The following is a 16645-nucleotide window of genomic DNA, read 5'->3' on the forward strand; positions in this document are numbered from 1 at the left end:
CTACCCTGGTCTCCTGAGGGTCACACTCCATGCTGAACTCAGAGGAGGCAGACAAATTGCAACTCAAACTGAAAAAAGATTCCCCCAGAGCCACCATGGGAGATGACACAGATGGCGTTCCCATGAAGACTGTGGGGCAGACAATGAGTGCTCTAACACATCAGAGGAATAAGAAAATCATGATAGTAATTCCAACAATTAAAACAGCAACAGCACCTGAGCCTCCTTACACCTCCCAGCCATCTGCTCTAAATGTAGGGCTTCACAAGTCCTGGAGAAATTGTCCCCAGGTCTGGAGCCAGAATGTTACAAAAATGGACCCGTTTGGGGACCGAGATACTGTTACACTCCTGGAATCTTTCTGTTCAAGGTTTGTCTTGCCCACTGCCAGGTGTTGGGAATTGTGGCTCTCAATGCCAGCGTTTGGTAAAAAGGAAAGGAACTATTTATTCGAAAGTTATACAGGTTTAGAGTAATGGTGGAATGTTGCCATCAAATCTCAACACCCGCACATGCAAACAGTCCTGCCTTCTCCCCTTTGCCCAGTCAGGCGAGTCTCAGAACATGCCAATTAGAAATACCGTCCTCCAGAAGAAAATCAGGTCCACAACACCATTAGTTGTGTCATCGCAATCTCGTTCTTAATCCGAAACCATGTGGCACCTCCTCATGGCTCACCAGCCAGTCCTTCCACCCCTTTCCTTCCCGCATGGTCTCACATTGCTTCCTGTCCCTCGTGGAGGCCCGTCTTTTAGTTTAAATCCCAGCCTGAAACCTCCCCTATAACCTCATTTCCACTCCTCCCACAATCAGCAACACCAGCCAGTACTCCCCTATTCTCTGCCTTGCTTGGCTGCCTGGGTAGGCGTGGCCCTGTGGGGTGGAGCAAACCTTTTACAAGCTTCTGTGCAGGTGCTGTAACTGGGGAAGTTGCCTGGCAGCTATGTCATGGGTTCAAGTCAGACATACCTTCCTGGCTCCACTCAGGCAGACTAGTCTGCTCTTGATATGCAAAATAACCATTTTTGCATATAGGTATGAAGCTAGCTTGCTGTTGATATGCTAAGTAACTCAATGGCCCTGCTCCAGGTCTCCCATCCTCCAGCCAGGCTTGTTTGGGGCGGCGGGGCTCTCACTCTCAGCCCACACCCTGTTATAAGAACACTGGTTTGTGCGGCCTCTTCAATCTGACACTTTGTTGTATGAACTTGGAAAAAAAAGATTACCAGTTTAATTCCTGGTTAGGGTACACGCCTGGGTTGCCGGCCAGGGCCCTGGTTCGGGGTATTTTATTTTTCTGACTCTTGATTTCCCACATATTTCCGTGGTCTTGTAAGGGAAAAACAAGGCTCAAAAAGCCAAAACGCTGGAATACTGGCAACAGTACATATTCAGTGTTTTGCTACCTCTATTGATCCTCAAGGGCACGCTTCACACCTTCATTACTTTCCTATCATCAGTAATGCAAGTTTTGTAGAGCTCCAGTCACCCTGAGTGCCGTGAAGACCCCTCCATGTGGTGGGGTGTGTGTGGACCATACCAAGGGTCCTGAGAAGTGCCATTTAGTTTCCACAAGCACTGTTGGGCAGAGGGTCCCAGGGGCATCTGGCCTGTGGATGGCATCCACACATGATGGTACCAGACATTTTGTGCATATTGGCTCTACTACCAGGAATAGCACTAACACCTGGAGAAGGGCAGGTCATTGCCCCCATTTTACCAAACATGAGACCCCGAGAGTGGATCCTTTGTTATTGCGATGGTTTTGGGAGTTCTGAGATTTAAACTCAGGTTGCATGGACAAAGGTATGAAGAGTTGGGTCACTGATCTCTTTCATTTTCAGAAGGGGTTTGGAAATCAACAAATACCCTCACCCTGAACACCACCCAGTGTGCCTTCACATTTTGTTCCATCCCAGCACACCCCAGGTGAGAGACCACAAAAATTGGTTAACACTAAAAAGGTTGGCTTTTTATATTACTAAATGTTTGAATTTGCAAAAGTAATGAAGTGCATTAATAGTGCAGATCATTTTTTTTCCTTTTTTTTCTTGGCAAATTCTTTAAAGTGTATGGTATGTGACTATCATAGTATGTACACCAAAAAACTTTTTTAAAGACGGGAAATATTTTCCCTGAATTGAAAACAATTATACCATAAAGCAAGAGTTACACCTGTTCAAGGAGTGAAAATGTTTGACAATGCCCTGTAATATATTTGTGTTGTTTCACTGTCCTATTTGTTAAAGAAGTAGCTTAAATTCATAAAACAGGTAAATCACATGAGCACACATTTTACTAAAAATGTATAATTATTAAATACACATCTGCAGAAATGCTTGTTGTGAATCCTTATAAAAATGAAAGTATAACAGCAGTAAGAGTGCACAACAACCTATTGAAAAAGCTAAGATAAAGTTTAAACAAATCAACAAGCTTGTTAGGGTGGCAGAAATGTAATTCTCCTGCACTGCTGGTAAGAATCCAAAAAGTGACAATTGGTTTTTATATCATAATTTGTTAGCCTTTAAAACTTAAACATTAAACTTATGAGAAATGTCCACTCTATGAATATGTGTATAAAGTTTAACCCAGATGGATACTCAGTTTTCTTTAGTGCCGTTACAATGAACAAGAAAATAAAACACCCAAAAATCTAAGCATTTCCAGAGCATGAACTACCCAATGTCAAGAGGGCATAATTATGTGGCTAAATAATTTCCCACATTTACTTTATGCTTGAAGCCTTTAACCAGCTTGAGTTCTCTGATAACAGAGGTCACAGCTACTGGTAAAAGATTTCCCACATTTGCTGCCACATAAGGCCTTTCTCTTGTGTGACCTAGTAACCAAAACAAAACAAAAGAATATGGCAGCATGGTAAATATTTTTTCACATTTTTGCACTCAAAAAGGCCTTAGTGTGTGAACTATCTGATGACAATAAAGGCCATGACTACTGTTAAAAGATTTTTCTATTTAGGACACTCACAAGGCCTTTCCACAGTGTGAAATCTCTCATGATAGTGAAGGTTACTAACACGAACAAAAGATTTCCCACAATCGCTACAGGCGTAAGGCCTTTTTCTTGTATGGACTTTCTGATGACAACGGAGGTCACTGCTACTGGTAAAAGACCTCCCACATTTATTGCAGTCATAAGGCCTTTCTCCCTTATGAACTCTCTGATGATAACGGAGGCCATTGTTACTTGCGAGATATTTCCCACATTCACTGCACTCATAAGGCCTTTCTCCAGTGTGAAATCTCTGGTGATAACGAAGGCCATTGTTACTGGTGAAAGATTTCCCACATTTACTGCACTCATAAGGCCTTTCTCCGGTGTGAACTATCTGATGTAAACGAAGGTCAGAATTTCTCTGAAAAGCTTTCCCACATTGACTGCATGCATAGGGCCTTTCTCCAGTGTGAACTCTCTTATGAGCATAGAGGTTACTGCTCCAGGTATAAGATTTCCCACATTCACGGCACTCATAAGGCCTTTCTCTAGTATGAACTCTCTCATGAAAACGGAGGCGACTTCTAAAGAAAAAAGATTTCCCACATTCATGGCACACATAAGGCCTTTCTGTAGTGTGAACTCTCTCATGATAACAGAGCTTACTGCTACTGGTAAAAGATTTGTCACATTCACTGCACTTATAACGCCTTTCCCGTGTGTGAGCTCTCTGATGACAATGGAGGCCAAGGCTGCTTGTGAAAGATTTCCCACATTCACTACACTCATAAGGCCTTTCTCCAGGATGAACTCTCCGATGTTTTCCTAGGCTACTGCCTGTGGCAAAAGACTTTCCACATTCACTGCACTCATAAGGCCTTTCTCCTTTGTGAAGTCTCTCATGACAATGGAGGCCATAGCTGCTGGTAAAATATTTTCCACATTCATGGCACAAAAAACACTGTTTTCCATTACGAACGCCCTTGTCTTGTCCAACAGTGTGCTTGCGGCCAGTGGTGTTCTTGCATAATCTCCAGGTATGATTTTTTCTTCTTTCAAACATCATTCCAGATACAGACATTTTATTTGGCATTTCCCCGATTTCAGTGGCACTTTGCTGGAGGTTCCCTGAGACAGTCAGAAAATTCTTCCCAACCTCCTCAGCAATAACAGTTTTTGATATATGGAAATTGCAGCTGTTCACAAGAGAGACCCTGTCTACTCCATATATAACAGGCTTCTCTTTCATATGCTGCTCTTGGTGCTGGTCATAATTTGCACTGAAATAAAATCGTTTTGCACAGGCCCCACACCTCAGCAGTGTTAGACTATGCTGTGTTTTCTGCTGCTCAACCAAGAGGAAAATGTCTCTCAAGACCAGCCTACAACTCTCACAGGGGTGGCTCTTCTGGGAAGACAAAGCTGCCTTGGAATTCTTTGCCTGTGACACTCGTACAGAAGCATTGTGTTCACTGGGTGCCTCCATATTCTCTGTTCCACAGCAGCATCCTGAACACAAAGAAATGTTAATGAAATACATTTTGATCTTATGAAAACGATAATCTCATCATAAATGTCCATATGTCACATCTGGGCAGGCAGTATAGAAAGATTTCAATACATGTGAGTTAGACTCTGCGAAGATGGCTGTTGTACATTACTCAACCCTTAATGGCAAAGTGGTAAAAACCTCACCAGTGGTAGGACAGAACCACAGAATGAGGCAAAAGAGAGACAAGGTTTACAAGTAGTTCCTCTGCCAATGGCTTCTTTTAGAACCATTCTCACTGGTGTCATGAGGCTTTGCAGAAGAAGGTAAAAGTGCCCAGAGCCATGAAAATCAATTGCAGCAGACCAGATGCTGTTCACATTCAATTCAAGGATATGTGCAGACTGTAATGTGCTACAATCTTGTACCACAGTTGAAGAGCAGTACAGAGAGACCTGTGAGAGAAATGGTTGAGGTGTAGAGTTTACAGAAATGAAGATCATCCATAAACAGGAAGTCTGATTAGAAATAATAATGGCTAGAACTGACTAGTTGGCAAAGTGTCAACAATGGGCAAAAACAAGTAGATTTGGGTGTGAGCACTGGAAATGGTTATAAAACACTGTTGTACAGCCTGGGTCCCCACTTATGACCTTAACAAAGCCCTAACATGAAACCTTCACCAATTGCCACTGACCAAGATGAGACCCTTTCTGATCTCACCCCCCACCATGGATAAATGTCATGTCCCTCCTGTGATGAACAAAGGACTCTTGCCCTTAACTTCCATATGATTCGTTACATATGAGGCAGATTAAATACACTTTCAAGAGAGAAACAAGAGATGGATGGCCAGCACTGTAGTAGAAAAGAAACCCAAAAAACAGCACAAAACAAACCACAGGAAAAAGATCTATATGAGTGACACCAGCAAGATGGCAGATTAGGAGTTACCAAAATTCATTACCCTTCCTACTACAAGTAGACAGTTATACAAGAACAAAAACAGACCTGGCGGAGGGGAATAAGAGTTCAACTGAGACAAAAAGCAATGCAGAGGAGCAAAAAGAAACTGCACAGAAGGAAACACTGGTAAGGTTGAGTGTACAAAGATGCGTAAAGGTGGCTGGGGTCAAAAGACAAGAATAAAGTTTAGTTCTTTTAGCCAGTTTGCTTGGGCTAACGGCCTGTTCAGTGAAAGACACGGGAAAACTTTGTTGATGAAATCCTCCAAAGCCTCTGCAACATCTGAAAACTCTCAAGAGTTTACACCTCAGAGGACACACAGGCATGGATTCCAAAAGAGATTCCCTTGCCCACAACCTTCCCCAAAACTGCAAAAGAGATCAGTATTCCCCTAGGAGTGTCTGCAACCTACAACTCCAAAACCCAATGCTGCCATTGAGAAAAAATGCTGCCAAAGCCAGTGATGACCCCTAATTCTTTGTTCTCGTCTTATGGAGCAGCAAAGTGACTAGATGGCTAGGACTTCTCTAGAGTCTAAAACACAAGAGATCACCCAGTCAGAAAGAAGACTTGCATCTATATGCAGATAGTTTTTTCTTTTTTTTTTACAATTTCTGTTTATTGATTTTAAACAAAGAAAGGTAGGGGGAGAAAAACAATTTGTTGCACCACTTATGGTATGTATTCTTTGGTTGATTCTTATATCTGCCCAGACCAGGGATCAAAACCATAACCTTGATGTGTCAGGATGATGTTTTACCTAACTGAGCCACCCGGCAAAGGCTGGAGCTTTATCCCCAACCAAAATTAGTCCATATGGTTGAATAGAGTATCTGGTTCATTAAGTGTATAGACATCATCATTAGACTATAAAATACAAAAAAACAAAGATGCCACACAAAAACCCATACTGTTCATAAAATGAATAGCTATATAAAAAAAAGTAAGAGTGTGGGGGGGGGGTTGGGTAGAGATGAAAGCAGATATAGGAGTGACAAATGATAATGGAAAAATTACAATAAAAAATGAACTACTAAGAAAAAAAAAAAGGAGGGAGGGGACTCTACAAAGTGCCAGACGAAAAATTCAAAATATTTTAATAACCTCAGTGAGCTACAGGAGAACACAGATGAAACTTAACATAATAAACAATCAATACAGAAACAAAAGAAGTTCAGAAAGGTAGAAATCATTTTAAAAAATTCAAACAGAAATTTTCAAGTTGGAGGATACAAAAGTGAAAAAATGCAACAAAAAGTTTCAAAATCACACTTGTTGAAGCAGCAGAAAGAATAGGTGATACTGAGACAGCTCATTGTAGAAAAGGAACAAAGGAGTGATTGAGCACCACTGAGATAATTTATATTTGCATAATGGAAGACCCAAAAGTAGGGGAGAAAGGGGGAGGTAGAGAGAAGAAAGAGAAAGAAAGGGAGCAGAATGGAAAATCACAAAGGAAGAGAGAAGGATAGAAAATTTATTGAAAGAAATAAGAAAAAAAGAGAGAGAGAGAAAGAACGCACGGACAATGACAACATTGTGATGAATGCCAGGGGAGGGGTGGTAAAGAACAGCATAGGAAGGTATAGGGGGCATAAACGGTGATAGAAACTGGACTTGGTTTGGTGAACACACAATACATTCTACAGACGATGTACCGTAGAATTGTGCATCTGTAACCTGTATTATTTTGTTAATCAGTGTCACCCCAATAAATGAAAGGAAGAAAGAAAGAGAGAGAGAAAGAGAAAGATAGAAAGAGAGGATAGAGGAAGAAAGAGGCTGAAGACTGACTTTCAATATCTAATTGAAAATGTGGTCATCCAAGTTCATTATTCTCACAGGTCCCTGTACAAATTCAATGCAAACAGGATCTCACCAAAACACAATATAATGCATATCAAAAATAAAAGCAAAAGAGTACCTATAAAGCATAAAGAGAAAATAAACTTCTCTCACACAAGAAAACAACCCCATACCAATAAAATACATATTCTCAAAAACAAAACAAAACAAAAGAAAACCCCACAAGGAAAAAGAATAAAAAAGTATTATCAGCAGGCTAGAAGAAAACCAGGTGATATATTCGAAACTCTAAAGAAAACAACTGCCATCCAACAATACTATACCCAGAAAACTAGTCCCTCAGAAACAAATAGTTTTTCAGACAAACAAAAGCTGGGGGAGTTTACTGCCACTCAACCTGACTTATTAGAAAAGCCAACAATCTCTGGCCAGGTCAACTGGATAGAGTGTCATCCCGACATGCTGAAGTTGTAGGTCTGATTCATAGTCAGGGTACACACAATAACCAACCAATGAATGCACAGATAAGTGGAAAAACAAACTGATTGTTTCTGTCACTCTAAAATCAATTAAAAAAAAAGAAATGCCAAATAATGTTATTCAAGCTAAAATGAAACGTTACTAAATCAAAACACAGGAAACTGTAAAACTCACCAGAAAAGCTGAGAATGTAATAAAGTTCACAATACTATATTGGTCAAGTGTGCATTATATAACTCTATTATAAAGGTTAAAAGTTAAAAGTATTAAAAATGACAATGGCTACAATAATTTGTTTTTAATTTTTATATTATTTATTTTATTGTATTTTTTCCATTACCATTTACCCCCACATTAATTTGATAATTGTAGCACAATATAAAAGATGTGAATTATGACATTAAAAACTTAATATGCCGTGTTCTATGAGAGATACAGTATATTTATATGCAATTGAAGCTTTTATTACATTAAAATAGACTTTGAGTTGTTTTACATACTCCTCATAGAAATGACAAACAAAAACTACCATAATTCACAAAAGAGAAAGGAACCAAAGCATTCCACTAGAAAAAATTATCAAATCAAGAAACAAAGAAACTACAACAGAGCCAGAAAACAAGATCTCAATAGTAGGACTGTAAACAAATTCTCCAGTCAAAAGACACAAAGGAGCTGAAGGGATAAAAACAAAAGACCAAATATATGTAGCCTACAAGAGACTTACTTCATCTTTAGGAAATGAATAGGCTGAAAGTATAAAAATGGAAAAAATAATACATGCAAATGGACACCAAGAGAGAGCAGGAGCAGCTAAATTTCTATCAGACAAAAAACTCTTTCAAGAGACAATGGTCATCATAGAATGATACAAAAGTTAATTCATCAAGAGGATAGAACAACTTCAGATACTATGTACCCAATGTTTAGAGCATTGTCCTAATATGCCAAGGTTGTAGGTTTGATCCCCAGTCAGGACACATGTAAGAATCAACCAATAAGTACATAAATGAGTGGAACAACAAACTGATGTTTCTCTTTTCTCACTCTCTGTAAAATCAATAAATTAAAAAAATAAATATTATGCACCCAAGATCAGAGCGCCTAAAAATTTTTTTAAATGTTGTTTTAAAAATTTTTTTTACTTTTTAAAAATAAAAAATATTTTTAAACATGTTTAAAAATAAAAAATATTTTTAAACATGTTTAAAAATAAAAAATATTTTTATTTATTAAAATAAATAAATATTATTTATTTATAATAATATTATAATATTATATATTAAAATAAATATTAAAAATATTTAAAAACTAATAAATATTATTAAAAATATTTAAAAACTAAAAAATATTTTTAAACATGTTTAAAAATAAAAATATTGATGGCAGAAAATGCAACCCAAAGTAGTAAAGAACTTTATAACTCCATTTTCAACAGTAGGTAAATCATACCAAATGAAAAGCAAGTAAGAAACTAGTAAAATTTAACTACACTTTAGAGAAAACAAAGGCAATAGAAATATATAAAGCATTCCATCGAAATGCAGCAGAATACACATTCTTTTCAAGTATCTAGAGAATATTCTCTATGTAGATGACATTAGGTCAAGGAACGTTTCTGGTTGCAATGATATTAATGTGGAAATAAATTTTAGTTCCAAAAAAGGTGAAAAATTAAAAAATGTGTAGAAATTAAACAACAGACTCCTGAAAAATTAACAAGTCAAGGTAAAAGAGAAAGAAGAATTCAAATTCATCTAGAGGCAAATGTGAATGGAGATACAAGCTACCATCAATAACGTATGGGGTGCAGAAAAAACAGTTCTAAAAACAAATTTTATAAAGATGAATGCCTACATTTAAGAAAGTCTTCAAATAAACACAACCTAACGTTGTGCCAAAAACTGAAAAACAAGAAGAAACTAAGGCCAAAATTACTAAATGAAGGAAACAATACATATTAAAATAGACTAAAATACAGAAAATAAAAAGAAAATAACAAAATGATTACCCATTTTTAAAAAAAGACACAGAAAATCGGCAAACCTTAATGAAAGATTATACATTACACCTGATACTACAAACCATGAAAAATCCTAAGAGATGTTTGTAGGTGATATAACCTCACATACATAATATCATTGAGATTCCACCATGAACTTCCAAAATTAATGAACAAATTCAATAAACTTACAGGATACACAATCAACATGCAAATCACTTCCAATTCTATACAATATAAAAGACATAACAATAAGACCTGAAAGAGAAATTAAGAAAGCAATCACTATTACAATAGCTTGAAAAACCATAAAATACCCAGGAATAAATTTACCCAAAAAGGTGAGAGATCTGTACATTGACACTGTTAAGAATGATAAAAGAGATGAAAGAAAATACAAATAAATCAGAAGACGTTATTTGTTCTTAAATTCCAAGAACTAATATTGTTAAAATGTATTTACTACTGATTTAATGCAATCTGGTCAGAACTGCAATGGTATTTCACACAGAAGTAAAAAATAAATCCTGAAATATATGGAATCTCACAAGACCTTCAGCAGCCACAGCAATCTCCAGCAGGAAGAACAAAGTTGGTGGCATCACGTTTTCTTCTTTCATTCTATAACGATGCTATAGCAACCAAACAGTGTATTACTAGCAAGAAGACAAAAGGATAAACCAATAGGACAGAACAGAGAAATACACCTAGGCACATATAATCAAGTAATCTTTGACAAAAACTGGAAGAACATATATGAGAAAAAGCAGAGTCACTATAATGCATGTTGTTAGGAAAACTGGATCTTACATCACTCATAAAAACTAACTCCAAGTGGATTAAAAATTAAATATAGGAGCTGAAAATATAAACCTCACTCATGGCAGACAATCTAGAGAAAAAGCTCTGTGAGATTCATGACAGCAATGATTTTCTGGATATGACGCTAAACACAGGAAACAAAAATAAAACACAACATCTAAACTACACCTCATGAAAAAGTTACTGCAGAGCAAAACAAAAAATTCATGAAATAAAAATGCAATCTACGAGACAGTAAAAAGCACTTGCAAATTATATACAACTGTCCCTTGGAAATGTTGTAGGTTCAGGTAAGCCCTCCACAATAAAACGAGTATCACAATATAAGGAGTCACATACAATTTTTTACTTTCAGTGATTAATTAACTTCTCTTTACATTATACTCTAGTCTCCTAATAGCTTAACAGCATTATGCCTTTAAAAATGTACATAAAAATGTAAAATATTGTGAAAAAATGCTAACCATATACTATGACTGCTCAAAAAATGGCATTAATAAACTTGCTGGAGTTTCCAAAAACTAAAATTGCAAAGTACAATTAAACAAATGCAAAATGATGTATCTGATAAGGAATATATAAAATATGCAAGATATTCAAAAGACTCATTATCAAAAAAAAGTACAATAAGAAAAGGACTTAGAATGTACAGATACTTTTCAAAAGGACATATAAAAATGACCATGAGGAACCGTGGCTGGTGTGGCTCACCGGAGTGAATGCCAGCCTGTGAACTAAAGTGTTGCTGGTTTGATTCCCAGTCAGGGCACATGCCTGGATTGCAGGCCAGGTCCCAGGCAGGGTAAGCACAAAAGGCAACCACACATTGCTGTTTCTCTCCCTCCTTTCCCCTCTCCCTTCCCCTCTCTCTAAAAATAAATCACTAGAAACCTTTTTTAAAAAATGACCATGAGGAATATAAAATATTCTTTTCCTCATTAACCAGGTAGAATCCATCCAGCTCCTTGAAAGACCAACCACAAATCCTTCCCTATGAAGGTTCAGTACAGGAGGTATTAGGGCTACAGGGAGAGAACAGGGGGCAATGCTAACAAACCAGCCCTGCCAAAAACAAAAAACAAAACATCTACCCCCAAAAGTGGGGAAGCAAGTAGTACCCACAGTCCATATGTAAGGACAGAACACACCCTAAAGAAAGGAGGCATGGAAACTGCAAAGTCTACTCCAAGTCACTGTGTAGCCTGGGGGTCTTACCCAGCGAGGATATAAGAGCAAAGTTCTCCAGCATCACATCCAGGTACAGGCGTCTCTGAGCCTCATCAAGGAGGTGCCATTCCTCCTGGGAGAAGTGCACGGCCACATCCTCAAAGGTAAAACCAACCTATCAGGATGAATACAAATGAAAGACAAACATTGTGTCTCTGAGAACCCACAATTTTACTAGTCACACATCTTCCCCATATCCACCATCCTCCAGTGCTCCCCCTGCCCCAAGAGGAGATACTGAGAAAGGATAGTGAGAAGCTAGGAAAGTTTCTTGGCACAAAGAACAGAGAAATTGAGACAGACAGCTGAACATAAAGGCCAAGCAATTTACAGCCACTGAAGACTGTCACCAGGAGCGCCTGACAGGGGACAAAACTGGGAAGACAAGGACCTCACCCCCAGGGTAACCTCTTCCTCCATTGTCCCTGCAGATAACATCTAGCCTTCAGTCATTTTCCAACTCCAGGCCCAGAAAAGCAGCAAAACCAGGTGGACGATGCCAGGACCAACTGCAGTGACTAATGACCCCAAGCCCTGTCACTGACCAATCAGCAGTAACCACGACCCTGAGCGGGCACACCTGGAAAACTGGTGACTATTTTACTGAAGCCCTCTGCCAAGACCTCCACTAAGATTTCCTCCTCCAATAAAAAGATAAAAGCCTCAAGACAAGTGACAAGAGTGTGCCCTCTCCCTCTGGGGAGCAGCCAGCACCATTTCCTTTTCCTTCCTGTCTGCCCCCCCCCCCCCAACAACTTTTCTCTTCAAGGCAAACATCTCCTAAACTATAAGGCAAGGGAAGCCCACAGTTCGTCCCAGGCTAATTCCCTGAACCTATCCCCAAAGCCCCCTCTTCTCTGACTTCCTAGTGAGTTACGGCAGCCCAGTTAGGCTGTCCTGTTGCTTTTCTCTATGCTAAGCCCCTCCTTGTTTTACTGTCTCCTGCTTTAATAAGTGTGTCCTCATAGTCACCTGAACAGGTGTTGTGAAATCTTTCCTACACGAAGTGAAGAACTCATACACTACCAGCCAGTCCTACGCAAACCCGCTCAGGGCCAGGCCGGGTCCAGGGATGCTATCTGCTCACGGTCCCAAGAATCACTGTGATCGCCCTCAGCAACAGCAGCAGGGACGCAATGTGCAGCAGATAAATAGCATCTAAGCTCCAGGCCATGCCTGCAGGGTTCCAGGCTCCCTGCCCGGCAATTCCACTGTCTGTCCACTCATGCCTCCAAGCCAAACATGGGCTCATACTTCACCCTTAAGTCCCTACACCTGCTAGCCAGGCCCACGAGCTCACCCTTCCTCTGGCAGCGCACACACTGTGTGATCTCTTTCTCCTTCACAGCTTCACACACAGATTCACTCCCTGAGCTCTGCTCCTGCTCCACACCACAGGCATCTCTCAGAAATCACCCATGAACTTAGCGCACGGCTTCCAGAGGGTGCTCAGATACGTCAGAATGATCTAGTACAACTGACGCAAGACAGAAAGAACTTAGGGGAAAATCCTGACAAGTGATAATAAAAACCCACGTCCTCTCATCAGAGCCCCAAACTCTGGGCACGATCAAAGGGAACCAGTTAAAGGCAGGAAGCCCCGTGGCAATCACGGAAATCTCCACAACAAGCACCACTCTCAACCAGGAGGCTCAGAATGTGGCGCCCCAACGCTTGGAGACAAAGCCTCCAGCCTTGGAAGCAAATCAAATCCCAAGACCTAGCTCAGCACTCGCTCCTGTCTCTCCAGCGCGTCCACTCGGAGGCACACGTTTTGCTTCCTTCACAGAGGCGCCCAGAGTGGCCTTTTTTCTACCTGAATAAAACTTGCTTTAGTCTCACACCGATGTGTCCTTCAAATCTTTTCCTGGGCCAGGCAAGGACCTGAACGTTGTCTGACAAACGAACTTTTAGGAACGTGCCGGGGCAGGAGCAGACGCCGGTGTGTTGGAGGTTCAGTAACAAAACCGCAGTCGGCCCCGCAGCCCGTCACCCTCTCCCACCCGGCCACGCCGTGTCACCCACGAGCGCCTCCCGTCCCGCACGCCGGGGCCTGGGCCGCAGGACGAGACGGGCGCCCCGCCCCTGGGCTGCAGGGCGCGGTGGGCTGCGCGAGGAGGGCGGCGCGCACTCACCTCAGCCGGGCGCCTCAGCGCCGCCGCCGCCGCCGCCATCAAACTCCGCGAGCGCAGAAGGGCCGGAGCCGCGGAAAACAGTGGTCCCCGGAGCACAACAGACTCTGTCCCCGCCCTGGCGCTGGTCACCAAAGCGGAGTGGCCGAGCTTCACACCTACTGTGACCACCATCCTCACGCCTCCTCCGCTCGCTTCTGTGACCACAAGATCCTCACCGGGTCAGAAAGCTACTGAGAGAAGAGGAACTGCCCGCCGGGAGAGGGACGGAAGTCCCGCCCCACGGCGGGGCCCGAGTGGAACTGCCTTCCTCTGAGTCTTCATTGGCTCGCGGCGGCCGTAGTCCGCCCCCGGCCTTCTGGGAAATGTAGTTCCCACACTCCGAGGCCCGGATGCTGCGTCTCCCCAGCTGGCTCCAGAAGGGGGTGATGGGATCCATACCCCAAGAATACACGGAGAGCCTGGTCAGTGGCCCTGTCGGTTGGAGCCTGGCCCCAAGCACCGAAACATGGACATTTCAGTTTCAGGTGAGGGCGCACACCTAGAGCGTGCGTTTGATCCTCAGTAAGGGCACCTACTGGAGGCAGCCAATGGCTATTTCTCACATCGCTGTTTCTCTCCCGTCCGCTCTCTTTAAAAAATCATTGAACAGGTTGAATGAGAATTTTTTAATTACCAAATTTCTAAAAACTTAAAATTCATGTTTACACTAAATACTACGGTGGCCTCTTAACTGTGCTATAGCACTGTAAAAAGTAACAATATTCACACCTTAATTTTAAAATGTTTTATTGATTAAAAATGCAAACCATCAACTGAGCCTTCAATTGAGTTGCATACAATCTTTTTTGCAATTGTAGGGTCTTCCCTTTGTATTGGTGAATGCGCATTATCTCTGAAGCCCAATAAAGCACATCACAAGAAAGGGAGATATATTCCCATTGGAGAATCTGAAAATTTTATAAACAACTTTATTAATGTAACGGGGCACAGCCAGGGCCCCCCAAAATGGTATTTGCGACAGGATCCAAAGATTAGGGTGTCCAAGAAAAATATATTCTCCCCACCCCAGGGTGGGCCGCCATGGGAGATGGGAGCCTTGAGCAAGGCCATTGAGAGTCATTTTGCATATCAATAACAGGATAGCTTCGTTCCTCATATGCAAAAAGGGTTATTTTGCATTTCACCACGGCTAATCAGGAAGGATTAAAAGACTTAATACAGAATGTAACTAGGGGAAAGGAAAGCGGAGAGACAGGGGCCTGTAGGAGAGAACAAGGGACACAGACTCTGGGAAACAACGTGAAGACCACGTCGGAAGAAAGAGGGGAGAAAGGACTCTTGCTAGTGGGCCATGAAAAGGTGCCACATGGTTATGGATTAAGAGCTGGAGATCAAGACAACAGAGCTGATGGTGCTGAGACCTGCGAGGGGCCTGCCTAGCAAAGCCCCAGACTTCTGTTCTTTGTCTTCTGAAGGACGGTGCCCCTGACAGGCCTAACTGGGCAAAGGGGGAAAAGCAGGACTGTGTATGTGCTGGTGATTGATTTAACGGGATTTTGACGTTGAAGAGCGACATTTAGCCATTAAACAAATCTGTATAACTTTTGAATAAATAGTTCCTTTCCTTTTCACCAAACTCTGCCATTCAGAGCCGTAATTCCAAGGGCGGCGGGCAAAGGACCTACAACCAAGGGACCCCGGGGAAGGGCGGGTCGTTGTTTTGGTAATAGCATCTGGGCACCACCCCCCATGGGTCCATTTGTTTGGTAACATTAACATAGTCAGGCAGTGATTAACATTCACATCTATTATGTCACATCATGGAAATGTAAATACAAAATTACTATAGTACAATATATATTCTCTGCATGATCCAAAATATTTGGTGGCCCCAAAAACTCTTTAAAATTCAGCAGCTTATCAAAAACTAAAACTGTAGAGAATCTGAAAAATTTTAAACAAATGAGTTACACAATCACACATATGACAAATATAACACAAGAATGTAGAACTGTTGAAATAAAGATGCATAATATAAACAAATGAAAAACTCTTCATTTATAATTTAAATATCAATTTAAAAATCATTTTTTGAAGACTGAATTCTGACAAAGTAATTTGTATTTTTGTTAGTATGAAAATGCTATTTTCATTTTCATAATGAAATAGAACTTGTTACAGACATAGTTAATGATTTATAGGTGAGATGATGATAAGGATAGCACTGTCAAATCAGTAAGATTAGGAACATATTCAGGAATTACATTTAAAGTAAATGAAGAAGTACATATTCATACTGAAAATCGAGGTATGCTAGGCTGAGAATTTCTTTATATCACAGTATATATTATAATAAACAAGAAATTATGGGTAGTGCACATTGCTATGACACAATTCTTTGTTGCGTGCTACTCCTGGCGCTAGTGACACTTTGCACTGAAATAAAAATGTTTTGCCACGTGCCCCACACCTCAGCAGCTTGGGCCTCTGTTGCGTTCCCTTCTGGTCAACCAACAAGAAAATGTCTCTCAAGACTGGTCCACAATTCTTACAGGGGTGGGACTTCTGGGAAGACACAGGTGCCTTAACATTCTTTGCCTGAGAGACACTTAGAGGAATGTTCTGTTCAACGGATGCCTCCATGTCTTCTCCACGGCAGCAACCCGAACAAAAGAAAACCCAGGTGAAGTACATAGTGACCTACTGGGAAGGGATATTCTCATGACAAATTTTTATCTGTCACATCTAGGCATGATTCTA

General features: G+C 40.8%; 1 protein-coding gene across 1 annotated transcript; it reads right to left on the reverse strand.

Annotated features, from left to right (window-relative positions):
* Positions 1 to 2239: 2239 nt before the first annotated feature.
* Positions 2240 to 14125, reverse strand: LOC129082533 (zinc finger protein 211-like). Its single transcript, XM_054588231.1, has 3 exons — positions 13886 to 14125; positions 11739 to 11865; positions 2240 to 4467 (listed from the first exon to the last, which is right to left on the reverse strand). Exons 1-3 carry the CDS (start codon positions 14054 to 14056, stop codon positions 2975 to 2977), a joined length of 1791 nt encoding a protein of 596 aa, XP_054444206.1. The 5' UTR covers positions 14057 to 14125; the 3' UTR covers positions 2240 to 2974.
* Positions 14126 to 16645: the final 2520 nt, after the last annotated feature.

This window comes from Pteronotus mesoamericanus, unplaced genomic scaffold (assembly GCF_021234165.1).
Source record: "Pteronotus mesoamericanus isolate MK-2021 breed Mesoamerican mustached bat unplaced genomic scaffold, CSHL_Meso_final scaffold_128, whole genome shotgun sequence".
Classification (NCBI taxonomy): domain Eukaryota; kingdom Metazoa; phylum Chordata; class Mammalia; order Chiroptera; family Mormoopidae; genus Pteronotus; species Pteronotus mesoamericanus.